The sequence below is a fragment of the Ammospiza nelsoni genome, chromosome 7 (assembly GCF_027579445.1).
Source record: "Ammospiza nelsoni isolate bAmmNel1 chromosome 7, bAmmNel1.pri, whole genome shotgun sequence".
Classification (NCBI taxonomy): domain Eukaryota; kingdom Metazoa; phylum Chordata; class Aves; order Passeriformes; family Passerellidae; genus Ammospiza; species Ammospiza nelsoni.
The window spans coordinates 23,227,170-23,239,474 of record NC_080639.1 but is presented as its reverse complement, the minus strand read 5'-3'; the positions used below and the strand labels follow the sequence as shown (position 1 = coordinate 23,239,474).

The window sequence follows — 12,305 nt, the reverse complement described above, 5'->3', positions numbered from 1 at the left end:
TGTCTGGTTTAAAATACATTAGCTGGCCTTATTCTCTTTACAGTCCTTTGCCTTCAAAATTTACTTGAACATAATCATTGGTAAAGTTATGTATCACACAAGCTGTGATGTTCAGCTTGGAAAGAAGAAATACGCTTAAAATAACAAAGCAAGCTCCTTAAGAAAACCTTTAACATTCTTCTGCAAGAACCCAGGCATCTGTATGTCCAAGGATGCATAAGAACCAGTGATGCTATTTACTCCCAATCACTGGCAAATGATCCATAAATGTGATTAAAATTCCAGTGACAATAGGACTCAGATTAGTCCAGTTCCACGTTACAAAAGATTTATTAGTGTAAATTGGCATGAACTTTTTATGTGGTTACAGAGTGTACAAGTATAAAATGTTTGACCAGTATTGCTTATATGGACTTGGCATGCAGTAAAAGCTTCAGGGGATTAAATCTTTCCTATTATAACTATGTCACAGCAAATCATCCTTATCAACTAGCATTTGAAATCACCATGTTGTTTGTTAAAACAAGGAATGTATGTCAGAGAATATATGTGTAACAGCTTCAGATAACAGAAGTTTCAGGGTATATGAAAGAACAACAATTATTATAGTGCTGTTTCCTTTCTCTTGAGATTTTTGATTACTTTGTTGGTGCCAATTTATCTTTGTGTTTTCTGATGCTTTGCATGATCTTATATTGACCTATGTCTGGATTACACTTTGGTATAATGTCCTTCCCTTCCTCCCTTAAATTACATCTGCCTCTAGTTCAGCTTGTGAAATTCCTGTAACTCCCTTGCTTCTTTGAGTGCAAAACTCTTTATCTCCTCTATTATTTGATATTGTTTTAATTTTCTTGATGTTTCTAGAATGTTACTGATCTCAAAGAATCTAGTTGTGTTTTTTCTACCTCCTGCAGTTCCCTCCAGCCCACAGAGATTTTTTCCCCTTGTTTATTAACACTGCCTCATCTCTGGGCCTTTCTGTGGAGATTGTTACCTAAAACATTATCTGCTTTGAATTTAGGTCAAAGAATTTGGTACTTCTGTGCTGTTCTGAGTTCTTTCTGCTCCTATTTATTATTTATTTATTTAGCAATATAATTTCCTTCTGCCTTTCTAATATTTTTATGGTGTACATGCATACAACTATACCTGTTCCTATCTCTGTCTGACTTTGACTTCCAACTATATTCCATTCATAATTTCTCACCCTTCAGTCTCCATATGGATAGCCATCCAACTGTGTGGCTGCCCTGGTACTGTTTCTCATTTGAACTATATACCGTGTGCCAAATCAGCCTCATGCTTGAGTTGGTCTTGTCCCTGCACTGTGGTATCCAAGTTTCTTTTCTGTGGTGACTACTGGAACTTTAAAAAGATTTTTATTCTTTCTCTCTTGGAATGAGACTTCGTAAAACTTCTGTTTTATTGATCTTGATGATCTCGATTTCCTTTATTGCTCTTTACTTTCTTCTATCAGCTTATCAGTTCCCTTTAGGCACTATTTTTTGTTCTTCTCATACAGTTACAAACCCTTCTAACATTCATGGTCCTGGCTGACTCCCAGTATCCATTTTCTCAGTTCCTAATGCCAGCTGCAATGCCTCAAAGATACTGCTGACTATCTCTGGTGAAAATCTTTTGATTCTGCTGACTTTCCGTATTTCTTAATCTCTGGGATTTCTGTCATCTGTTATGGATATTTTTGCTTGCAGTTTTGCCTGTTCTGTATTTTTTATTAGTCATACAGCCCTCCATTTAGTTCATCTATTACCCCATATTTCCATGTGAATTTCTTAAAACTAACAAACTTAGGTCAAAATTCAAGCTTCCTTTTTGTTTCCTGAAACAGAATTTTTTGTTTTGTAGTCTTTGAACCTGTTTCAACTAACTTTTTCTAGTTCCTTTCCATATTCTGACTTTTTAAGAATTTTTGCTTCTCTCTTTGCATTCCTTCCCTTACACAAGAAGTATGTCTGTCTCTTAATATTAAAAAAAAAGAACTCAACACAAGCCAACCCTCTACTCCAGAAGTTTCTATTCACCAGATTAATGTCCTAACCCTTGACCTTCTTCATCTGCTCCCACTCCCCACTCTTCCTATTCATATGCTTTGTACACTTGTCTTAACTTCTTGACTTCTAATGCCTTTCTAGAACTGCTTACTTCTGGTTTCTGTCTTTTGCACTGAAATTTATGTCACTAATGTTCCACTTGACTTCTTCCTGGAGGAATTCCAGTCTAATCCTTTATTCTCCTCCACTCCATCTGTCATCTCTCTGTAATGCTATGTTATAGTCTTCACTAAATTTTTGTTGTTCTTAGACATTTGTCGTTTTGTCCTTGTTGATTGTTTCTCTTTATAGACTCAGTTTTTTATTGGGTGGGTCTTCCTCTCCCCCTTCTCTTTCTGTATGTAGGTGTATGTTTAGATCTCTCAGGAGTTCATACTCAGCTTTGCATCCTCCTCCACACCTTACTTCAGATAATTTAGCCATGAGCATAACCTTTATGAAGGCACCACTGCTTTTTTTTTTTTTTTTTTTAATAGTTTTCCCCCAGTCTAGTTAAACCCTGCTTAGCACAGAAAATTTGCTTGGTCTTCAGTGATCACCTGAATGTAATCATGTCAGAAATAATCTTGAATTTTCTTTCCTTTTCTTTCCTGATGTGCTCTTTTTGGTCTAGGTGGCTCTGAAAGCTGGTAGCTCCTATTTGGTCATGTAGCCATAAATCAGATTGAGGTCTGGCTCACCTCAGCACTGTGACTGTTGTGATCTCATCTGTCTGGCTGACGTTAATACTTACAGCTTTCCTTCACTTGATTACTGGTGTTAATATCATCTTTGCTTATCACTCTGCCTACATCACTTGCTATTTAAGGTCTATTTACTCATCTACTCAAATACAAATACAATACATCTTTTTGTCTTTCTTTTAACAGCTTTTCAACTGGCCTTGTCCTTTCCCTTCCAAGAGAGAGATTTTACCACCAGGTTGAATCTTGTGTTAGCTGTACTGGCAGTATAGTATCAATTTTGATTTCCCAATTGCTATTCATGTTATAGTCATTAGTGAACTTTCTTTTACAGCACCCAGTCTTTGAAGATCCTCATCAAAACTCTTTCTGCAGTCTGTAAAGTGAATTATAACCTTTTAGTGACTTGGCAGATGTGCTAGTTGTGTTCATCTTATTACACTTAGGTTGCTAAGTACCGTTAACTCATGGCTATTTGTTGTTTGTATTCCTATAAGCTGTTAGACCTCCTTTAAGTGATGTGAGTATTGATTTATAAATTAAGTAATTTTTTTTTGACAAGCACATCATGCCTGTATTTGCAGCATGTGTATTAATGGAGCCCATAAACATTGTTTTTATTTCTCCACATATTCATACACATACTTATTTAATAACAATGCTAGTCAAAGTAAAAATAGGAAGAACTTGCAGGTCTGAGGAAGAATGCTTGTATGAGTAAATGTAGAGCAGCAGGTTATTATTATTTTTTAATACCTACGTTAAGATTGGGCTTGAAGAGGAAGCGCCTGTTGCACTAAGTCTGAAAGAGTGTTTAATACTGAAACAGACTCCACAGAGAAGTAGTGGAGTCACTGTTCTTGGAAGTGTTCTAAAAATGAGTGAGTATTCAAGAACTTCGTGTATAGTTAAGTGGGTATGGTGGTATTAGGTCGAAGTTGGACTTGGTGATCTTGGAGGTCTTCTACAACCTCAATGATTGTATGATAAGCCTGGTACAACTTATAATAAATCAAAGATTGATCCAAATAGCTTGTGGCATGTTTAAATTAGAAGAATTTTCTTTTTATGCTCACCACAAAAGAATCCATGCTTTAATAATAGGAGATGGTGTTATCTCGACAAGGAAGGGTATGAAGGGTATGTGTTGGATATTATTTTTTGTCATCGTGCTTGTAACTGTTTTCACTTTAGAGCAGTACACTGAGATAGAAGCAATGATATGTAACTCAAAAATTTCATTACCTGTGACGTGCCAGTAAAACTTGATATCTAGTAATTTCTGCTGTTTTCCTAAACTACTGACCACTGGGGCCATTTAGATAAGTACCCTTCAAAACTCTGTCTGATGGACATTGTTGTGTCCTTCCTTGCTGTTCTCTACATTTGCATAGGAGTCTGTCAATTAAGTGGCATTAGGAGAAAATTTAAAATGAAAATAATAATCTTTTCTAAAAATAAAACATTTTCATGTAGAAGCACTGACAGAAGATGTACTGCCATGTTCATACTTACTTGCTACTCTATAGTAATACTTGTCCCTTTTCCTTTCCAAAAGTTACATTCTATAATTTCAATATGAAGCACACTATTACAGTTATATAAGGTGTTTTTAACTTTTAGCTTATTTTTTTTTTTCAATTGTCTAGACTTGTGTAGGACAACCAGATGTTGTTGTCCATCACATGGAAGTGATGGTTTTAAAGCTTACAGATTACAACAGGTGGGCAATGTGTACAAGTTTAATTCTTACATCTGAGAGGCAGGAAGACCAGTTCAACTACTACTTAATTCATATTTATCTTTGATTCTTTGGCAGCACATTTCAAATTCCTTATTATTTATGTTGTGCCGTCTAAAGTTGTAAGCTGTATAAATCTCTTCTTATCTAATCCACTGTCATGATCATTTTCCCAATATATTTTGGATGAGACTTCAGTATGAAAAATTTCCTTACAGTGCAGTGTTTCATTGCCAGGGGAGAAAGGATGCAAAAATGACTTGGCATTTGAAATCTGTTAATTTGTCCTGTTATTTCTCAGAATACATTATCAATTTCATTAGCTCACTTATTTCTTTTCTACCTTTCCCTTCCCTGTCCTCACTACTTCTTTACTGTTTCCTGCTTTTCTTAATTCCTGTGTGAATTAAGAGAAGACCACCTGAGCTTTCAGATAGCTGATAGTATTGTAAGTGGCTTGGAGGATTGAATTATTTTTTTATCTTCTTGTGAACAAGGGGCTCCTAACTCTTTTCTCTAGGATTACCTTTCCTGGTCACCATGGCTCACTGATGATCTGCAGCAGATAAAGAGGGAGAGCAAAGATAATCAGGATATCATTGTCTAACTATGAGATGAAAAGTTTCTCCTCATGCTCTGACTGTATTGACAGTGCAAAAGGTCTCTTCATTTCCATGGTGGTAGCTGTTCATTTGCATGCAGCAGAACAATTCTCAGTGATACAAATTTGTGTTTTTCAGTCACATAAATTACACTTGCCTTGCTAAAAAATTTACTCATGACAACAAAATCACATAGATCAACCTAAATCTTTTGAGAGCAGAAACACTGGGTCATCAGTTCTAGATTTTCTGCTGAAGTTACTCCCTGAAAATATAGATGACTTGGGAAACCTTTAGACTAAATCCAACAGTTCAATTTGATTAGGAAGATCTGTCAGTTTTATTCAAGGAAACTATTTACCAATTTCAGTTTAAAAAAAGCCAAACAAACCAAACACAATCTTCTTTTCTCTTCTGGAGCACAAATAGCTCATATAGAAGTCAGCTCTGAAGGATCACAAGGAATCTGATTTGATCTTTGGGCTTGTAACAGAAAATTTTATAATATTGGATGTTAATTTTTTCCTGAAAATGAGTGACAAAATGGCCACACTATTTTTAACACTTCAGTTAGATTTGGTTCAGCCAGGCTACCTCCACTGCTAGAAGGGAAGCAATATCACTAGTGTTGGCATACTTCTGTGGGAGGTCAGCCTGAGAAACCTTCCTGCTGCCTTCACTAATCCTTGTGTTGTGTTGGAAGAAAGTGTTTGTCAAATACAATTTAAAGTGGTTTGAGAAGCAGAAGAATTGCTGAACATTATATTGGTGTTTCTGAGAGAGTGATTTAGTTTATTATTGATCTTGCTGGCTTATAATATCAAAAAAGGTGGTTTTGAAATGTGGTTGCATATATTTGCATCTAAAAGATGCAGTTGCCAAACAACATAATTTTTGTGGCTGGCTGTAAAGGAAGACAAAATCTCCTGTCTCCTGTGTTGTAGTTGTTGTCAAAATGGGTTCTAAAAAGTTGGTCATGACCCTTTTTCTCTTTGCACTTGCTATTTCCACATGAGTAGCTGCTTCAAGAAGACTGTCTTCTATGATTCCTCTCCCTGACCCTATTTTGAGGTGAAGAAATCTGAAAACATGTCGTAATTTCTGAGGCTGAAAGGAGACCCCTTAAGCTGGGAAGTGTATCCAACTTAAAACCAAATACATCTTACTGCTGATTAAGAAACTAGCAATGACACGTTTTCCCCCCCCTTGCTGCCAGGCAGCTAAAATCCTATTGCATAGTGGGCTAAAGTCTGCATGTTCAGCTTCTGACTACACCTGAATAGGACTGTTATGCTGGGTCTGTCCTCACCTGGCACTGGGGCAAGAGAGAGGCCAGACAAGCTAAAATTAAATCTCATTTAGGCTTTGGATAAAGTCTTCACATCCATCTTCTTGCTGTTAGACTTCTCTGTAGTAGTTGACATCTCCATTGCAATGAAGTGAGAAAAGAGGATTTCAGCTAATGGCACCGCATCAGAATGACATAAGAAATTGAAATAATAACCACAGAGGACAAAACAACCATCTATGCTGTTCGCCTCTCTAGAACTTAGTATTTCACAGTGTAGTAAAAAATATGAAGTAAAAGGAATAAAATCTCAGTCATAAAGATGTTACCCTACTTTTACATCTACATAGCAGCAAGGAGTACTGTCTTTTATTTATTCAGACATCTGGCTGAAACTAGCAGTTGAATAAAGATTAGCTTGCAGATCTGGCAGAAGTGATAGGGTGGAAGGAAAGGAAGAAGTTTTGAGACTCTGAACATGACTGAAAATATTCAAGGAAGCACAGTAACCTAAGTGCCTTGTTCAGGTTTTTTAAGGTGTTTGCATCACTTGAGCAGTCCTGACAAATTTACTCCAAGACATACAAAGTATGGTAAGCAGCTGCAATTAATTGTATGTGCTTTAAAACAGTTACCAGAAGCCAGAAAGGATTTAGCAGTTGATTATTCTATTATTATATCCACTGCTCTAACAGGTTTATCAGGCGTTTTAAGTGGGCAAGTTTTTTGTCCATGTTCTGTTGCAATTGTCCCCACTCCCCCACCCCATTGTGTCAGGCAGACAAAGTGGGGAACCTGGCCATTGCAACAAGCCAAGCTCCAGTTGTGCCTTGATTTTCTGTTTAATCTTTTCAAATAGAAATGTTGTCTTCAGTTGGATAGGTGTATGGAGAATAGATAAAAGAGTGTATCATGTTTACCTTGCAAATGGAAGGATGTATTGTTCCTACCAAAAATGGCTTTTCTAAGAAAGAAGATTTCATATCAAATATAAAGGAAATATTTATGTGTCAGTTTATAGCTGCTCTATTTTGCATAATGATATATAACAAGTACAGGATGCTTCAATGCAGATGAACACAGGAATTACAAGTATTACTGAGATTTAATTCTGTGTAAAACTGCTTTGGTTTATTTTCTGCTTGTGTTTTGTTTTATTTATAGCAACACTTTGTGCTTAGAGTTAATGTCTGAAATGCTTCTCTAAGCTTATATGTTACAGAAACTGCATTATAACATTAAATATGTGTTCAGTCTCAGGCCAGTAGCAAATCAGTTCTTTGAAGCCAGTGCTGATTAGTGCAATTTTTAGCAGCATTGCAGAACATGACATTTCATTATTGAGTCATGCTAAACATTATCTTGGGTTTTGCTGTAAAAATAGAAAAGAGGAATAAAAGAAGACAGAGAAGGATGCTTTTGTGCATATGACATGCAGCCCTGGGGAAGATGCAAATCTGGGATGAAAACTAATTGCTTCTTACTTTGTCACATAGCCTGAACTGTGTGGAGCAGAGCTGACCAAAAGGAAGGCTGTGCTTTATGTTAACCAGTAGTGATTATTCCAGAAATCTGCCAGAAAAGCAGTGCCATTAAAGGGACACTTAAAAAAATGATCCTTCAGACCTTACAGAACAGACCTTGTTGCATTATAAATGTGTTTTGATGGCTCTTCTTTGATAGGTAGACAGAGAGGAAAAGGATGATATAATGTAGCTAGTGGAATGGAAAAGCAATTATATTTCATCTGAAAGATAAAATTCACTGTATTTTCCACCTCAGAAGATTGCTGTATATGGTTATATGTAATATAAGCAATTAAACATGATAATATTAAAAAAAGGTTGGTTTTTTTTTTAAACCCTGTGTGCTTGTCTTCAGAAAGAGAAAAGAATTATAGCACCTAAATTGTGGGCATACACATTGTGCATTAAATCAGTTTTGTGTGAGCCTGTTTGCTCAAGGACATTTTAAAGGACAAGATTGAACATGGCAGTCACCAGTGATTTTCCTCCTGCAACAGGGAGGCAGGCATCTGTGTGCAACAGCTTTTTAGCCATTTAGGCTAATTGTCTTTGCAAAATATTTCCAATATGCACTTGGTAGCTCTTGAGTTCAAGTAACTTCGTTTTCCATATCTTTAGTAATGCCATCTTTATGAAATGTTAAGCTGAACTCAACCAAAATGACCTTAAAAATACAAATACTGTGTAATTATTCTGTAAAATGAATATAACACAAAACAGTAATGTTGGAACTGAGAACATAATTGTGTGTGTGGTATCTGCAGAAATATTTTGTATTTCATTACAGGCCACTGGACAAAGGTAAATACACAAGTTTTATACCACTAACTGTATGATAATAGGTATAAACTGAAATGAACATGTTAAGGTTCCATCTTTTAGGCATATGCAGTTATTGATAATGTAAAATAAATGAAATAATTGTATGTTTGTCATGGTTAAACCCCAGCCAGCAGCCAAGCCCCACTCAGCTGCTTGTTCACTCCCACACCAGTGAGATGAGGGAGAAAACCAGAAGGGTAAAAGTGAGAGAGCTCATGGATTGAGATACAGTTTAATAGGGAAAGCAAAAGCCACCCACACAAGCAAAACAAAACAAGGAATTCATTCCCTGCTTCCCGTGGACAGGCAGGTGTTCAGCCATCTCCAAGAGAGCAGGGCTCCATCACAGGTCACAGTGACTTGGGAAGACAAACACCAGCACTCCAGATGTCCTCCCCCTTTCCTCTTTTCCCCCCCACTTTCTATGCTGGGCATGATGTCCCGAGGTCTGGCATGTCCCTTAGGTCAGTCGGGGTCCCTGTCCCAGCTGTGCCTCCCAGGCACCCCCAGCCCCCTCTGCAGTGCGGCCGTACGGGAGCAGAAAGGGCCCTGGCTCAGAGCAAGCCCTGCTCAGCAATAACAAAACATCTCTGTGTGATCAACCTGTGCTCAGCACAACCCAAAACACAGCCCCTACCAGCTGCTGTGCACAGAGTTAACTCTGTCCCAGCCAAAACCAGCACAACATTACAGCTTTATATTGTTTATGGGAAGGCAGAATTTCATGGTTCATGCTGACAGGTGTTCCTGAGTTCCAGATGGCATTTCAGAATTATGTAGCTTGTCTAATCATCAATAAGGGGCTTATATGGAGAAGCAATTAATACCATAATTATTTTCCTTATGAGTCAGCAGGTGTGTCATATGCATAATTTCTAGTGTCTGAAAAATCAAAATGGCTTCTGCTCTGTTATATATTTCACAGAAAGAAAGATGCTGGAAAAATGGTTCTTTAGGTTATGTTGATATGGTTTATTCTGTGAGTATATTAAGAATGTAATTTAAAAGGGACGGGATTTGACTGAGAGTCTTAAAAACTGTGAAAAAAAAGTAGAATATTAATACTCTTTGTAGTTGGTTTTTGCATTGTATTTCAAAGGGAAACAATCTTCCAGTTTATTGAAAACACTGAACAAATACCGGGACAGAAAATAAAAGTAGCCAAGTATGAAAAAAATTGGATAAAAAGAAGGATCAAAAATTTCTTTGTAGTTTTCCATTTTGATTTGTCTACTCAAAATATATTAGGTACAGATGTCAGACTAGTGAATCACTGTACCTACCAAGGGAAATAAGTGAGACACACTCTTTGCAAGTATTTAATACTTTCTTGCTGTCCTAATTTCCTGTTTCTTAATGTATATTTATTGTTATACTAATATTTAATTTGCTATAGTGATTAACACAGATGATCTTTAATAAATGTTTGCCCAGTATCCAAGTTGTTTTAATGATGTATGTAAGTGTTCTTTTAAGAGAATATATTGATTTTCCTCTTGTAGTAAATACATATAATACCTGTATAGATAACTTCAAATCAAAGATTGTCATCTGGACTTCAGCATACCTTGTTGTCATCCAAAAGATGTGGAATATGTCCTAATTCCATCATCTGGAAATGTACTGAAGTTCTACAAGAGTGTGTGTCTACGTTAGCACATACATATTTAAAGAGGTTTGTCATGTGCCTTTGTACTGATCCACCTTTGAAAGTAGTTAATTTCCTTTTTCTCTCCACCCAGTCATCTACAATGTGATGAAAGCATAGACAGTAAGTAAATTGGCGCAAAAACATCTGTCATAAAATGATACTTCTCAGCTTTTCTAAAAGTGTATTTTTTCATCAACTAGGTTGTTCTGAGGTGTGGAAGGTCAATGCACAGTTTTGGAGGGTGGCAAATTGAGGACCAACCTCTTTGCAACCTGTTAAGAATTGTAGTTAGGGCTGTATCACAGCTAAAGAGGGTCAGTTTGGGAAGTTTTCCAGGAGGTCATTTTTATATTGGAATATCCTGGATGCTGAGCTTTATGCATACATAGGTGGAAAGGGCATTTAAGGCATTTGATTTTCGTTACTAAGTCATGGGCCTGTTTATTCCTTCTAACCAATACGCTCAAAATTCCTGGCAACAACTGTAGTGTCACTTTATACTCTGATAAGCAGGTTGTTTATCTAAGGGTTGAAAATCCATACTCCAAGACTCATGATGACCTTCTTCCTTTGTGATTACTTACCAAAAAGTAATGTCTTTGAAGGTGGTTTATTTCCTTTTATTTTGTTCAGCTTCAAATGCATATTTTCAGTATGCGGTTGCAATGTAAAGCATGCAGAAGATGACTCTATTGTCTGCTTTTCTCTACTTACCACTGTGTTTGGACTTCTAGTATGTAGAGACAAATATAGTAACAACTGTTTTTATAAGACTTTCATTAAATAGATGTTTTCTGTGAAATATGCTGCTGCATGTTGAAGGTCATTCCAGCATTCATTTGGAAAATGTAAGACATGAAAAAAATTATGGACTGAGTAGGGTTGCTAGGCCCTATTCTCTAAGAATCTTGCAGTTTCCATGTAAAACGCTTTGGCTTTTTCTTGCTGTTTTATATCAGATACATTATTTCTTCTAATGTGTGTTTGCTGGTATTTTATTACTGTAGGGAAATAAATTTTAGATTAACTATTGTGTGATGACTATGTAAAACCATAAGATATTAACAAATATTATGAAAAGGAGAGTGAAAAAATGTTCTGTTTTTTATGAAAAGTTTATTACACTCTGACAATACTTTTACTGAAATATAATTCCACTGGCTTCTCCAGCATTGTTCTTAAATTAGGCTGGCAGAAAAAAAACCCTTACATTTATTCTTATATATTTTTGTTGTGCAATGTAAAATTTTTGCAAGGTATTAATATACATTGGTTTGATGTAAAAAAAGAGAAAGTTTATGCCTTAATGTTTTTTGTCAATTTCCTATTTCCCAAAATTATCTATTCGCATGGGTAAAATTTCTTAAATTGAATGACTTGGGACTTCTGTAGTGCCTTGCAGCTCTGGAATGCTGTGTGAAAATTTATTTGGTACAGAGCAGCCCAGTGAGGAAGGTAGATGAGTAAGTATTATTATCCCTATTTTACAGATGGGGAAGCTGAGGCACAGAGTATAAGTGACTTTCCCAAGGCCACACAGCGAGTCAGTGGCAGATCCAGGATTAGCGCTCGGGGACTTCCTGGATCCCTCTTCCATGCTTTAAGCAGTAGACCACAGTGTTCACTGGACTCAGCAAGCAACTCATTGCAGTAATGGACAGTTCCAAGGACTTGCACATGGTCAGTGTGTCCACACATTTGTTTGCAGACTGCTGCAGTATGTCTGTATGGTTTCACTACTCCAGTCCTTGCAGATGTGTGCCCTATGTAAAATTTTGTACCTTCATCATCTTCAAATGGTGTAAAAGGAAGAAGAGGTAGAATTCTGACATAAATGTGGCAAGGCAATGAGGAGCTTTTAGTTTTCATGCCTTATTCTGAGCCTCCTACAGTTGATGGGCCAAGCTGCAGATTGGC

At 36.7% G+C, this 12,305-nt stretch overlaps 1 protein-coding gene across 8 annotated transcripts in view; it reads left to right on the top strand.

The window, feature by feature from the left end:
* SLC4A10 (solute carrier family 4 member 10) overlaps positions 1 to 12,305 on the top strand; it is a 146,994-nt gene that overhangs the window by 40,681 nt on the left and 94,008 nt on the right. For 2 of the 8 annotated variants that reach the window (XM_059475483.1, XM_059475482.1), the window contains exon 2: positions 11,879 to 12,068. The exons of the other annotated variants lie outside the window; for them this stretch is intronic. In XM_059475483.1, coding sequence (XP_059331466.1) covers positions 12,042 to 12,068 — 27 coding nt within the window. In that variant the 5' untranslated portion in view covers positions 11,879 to 12,041. The remainder of the gene's footprint in view (positions 1 to 11,878; positions 12,069 to 12,305) is intronic. 8 annotated transcript variants of the gene reach the window in all.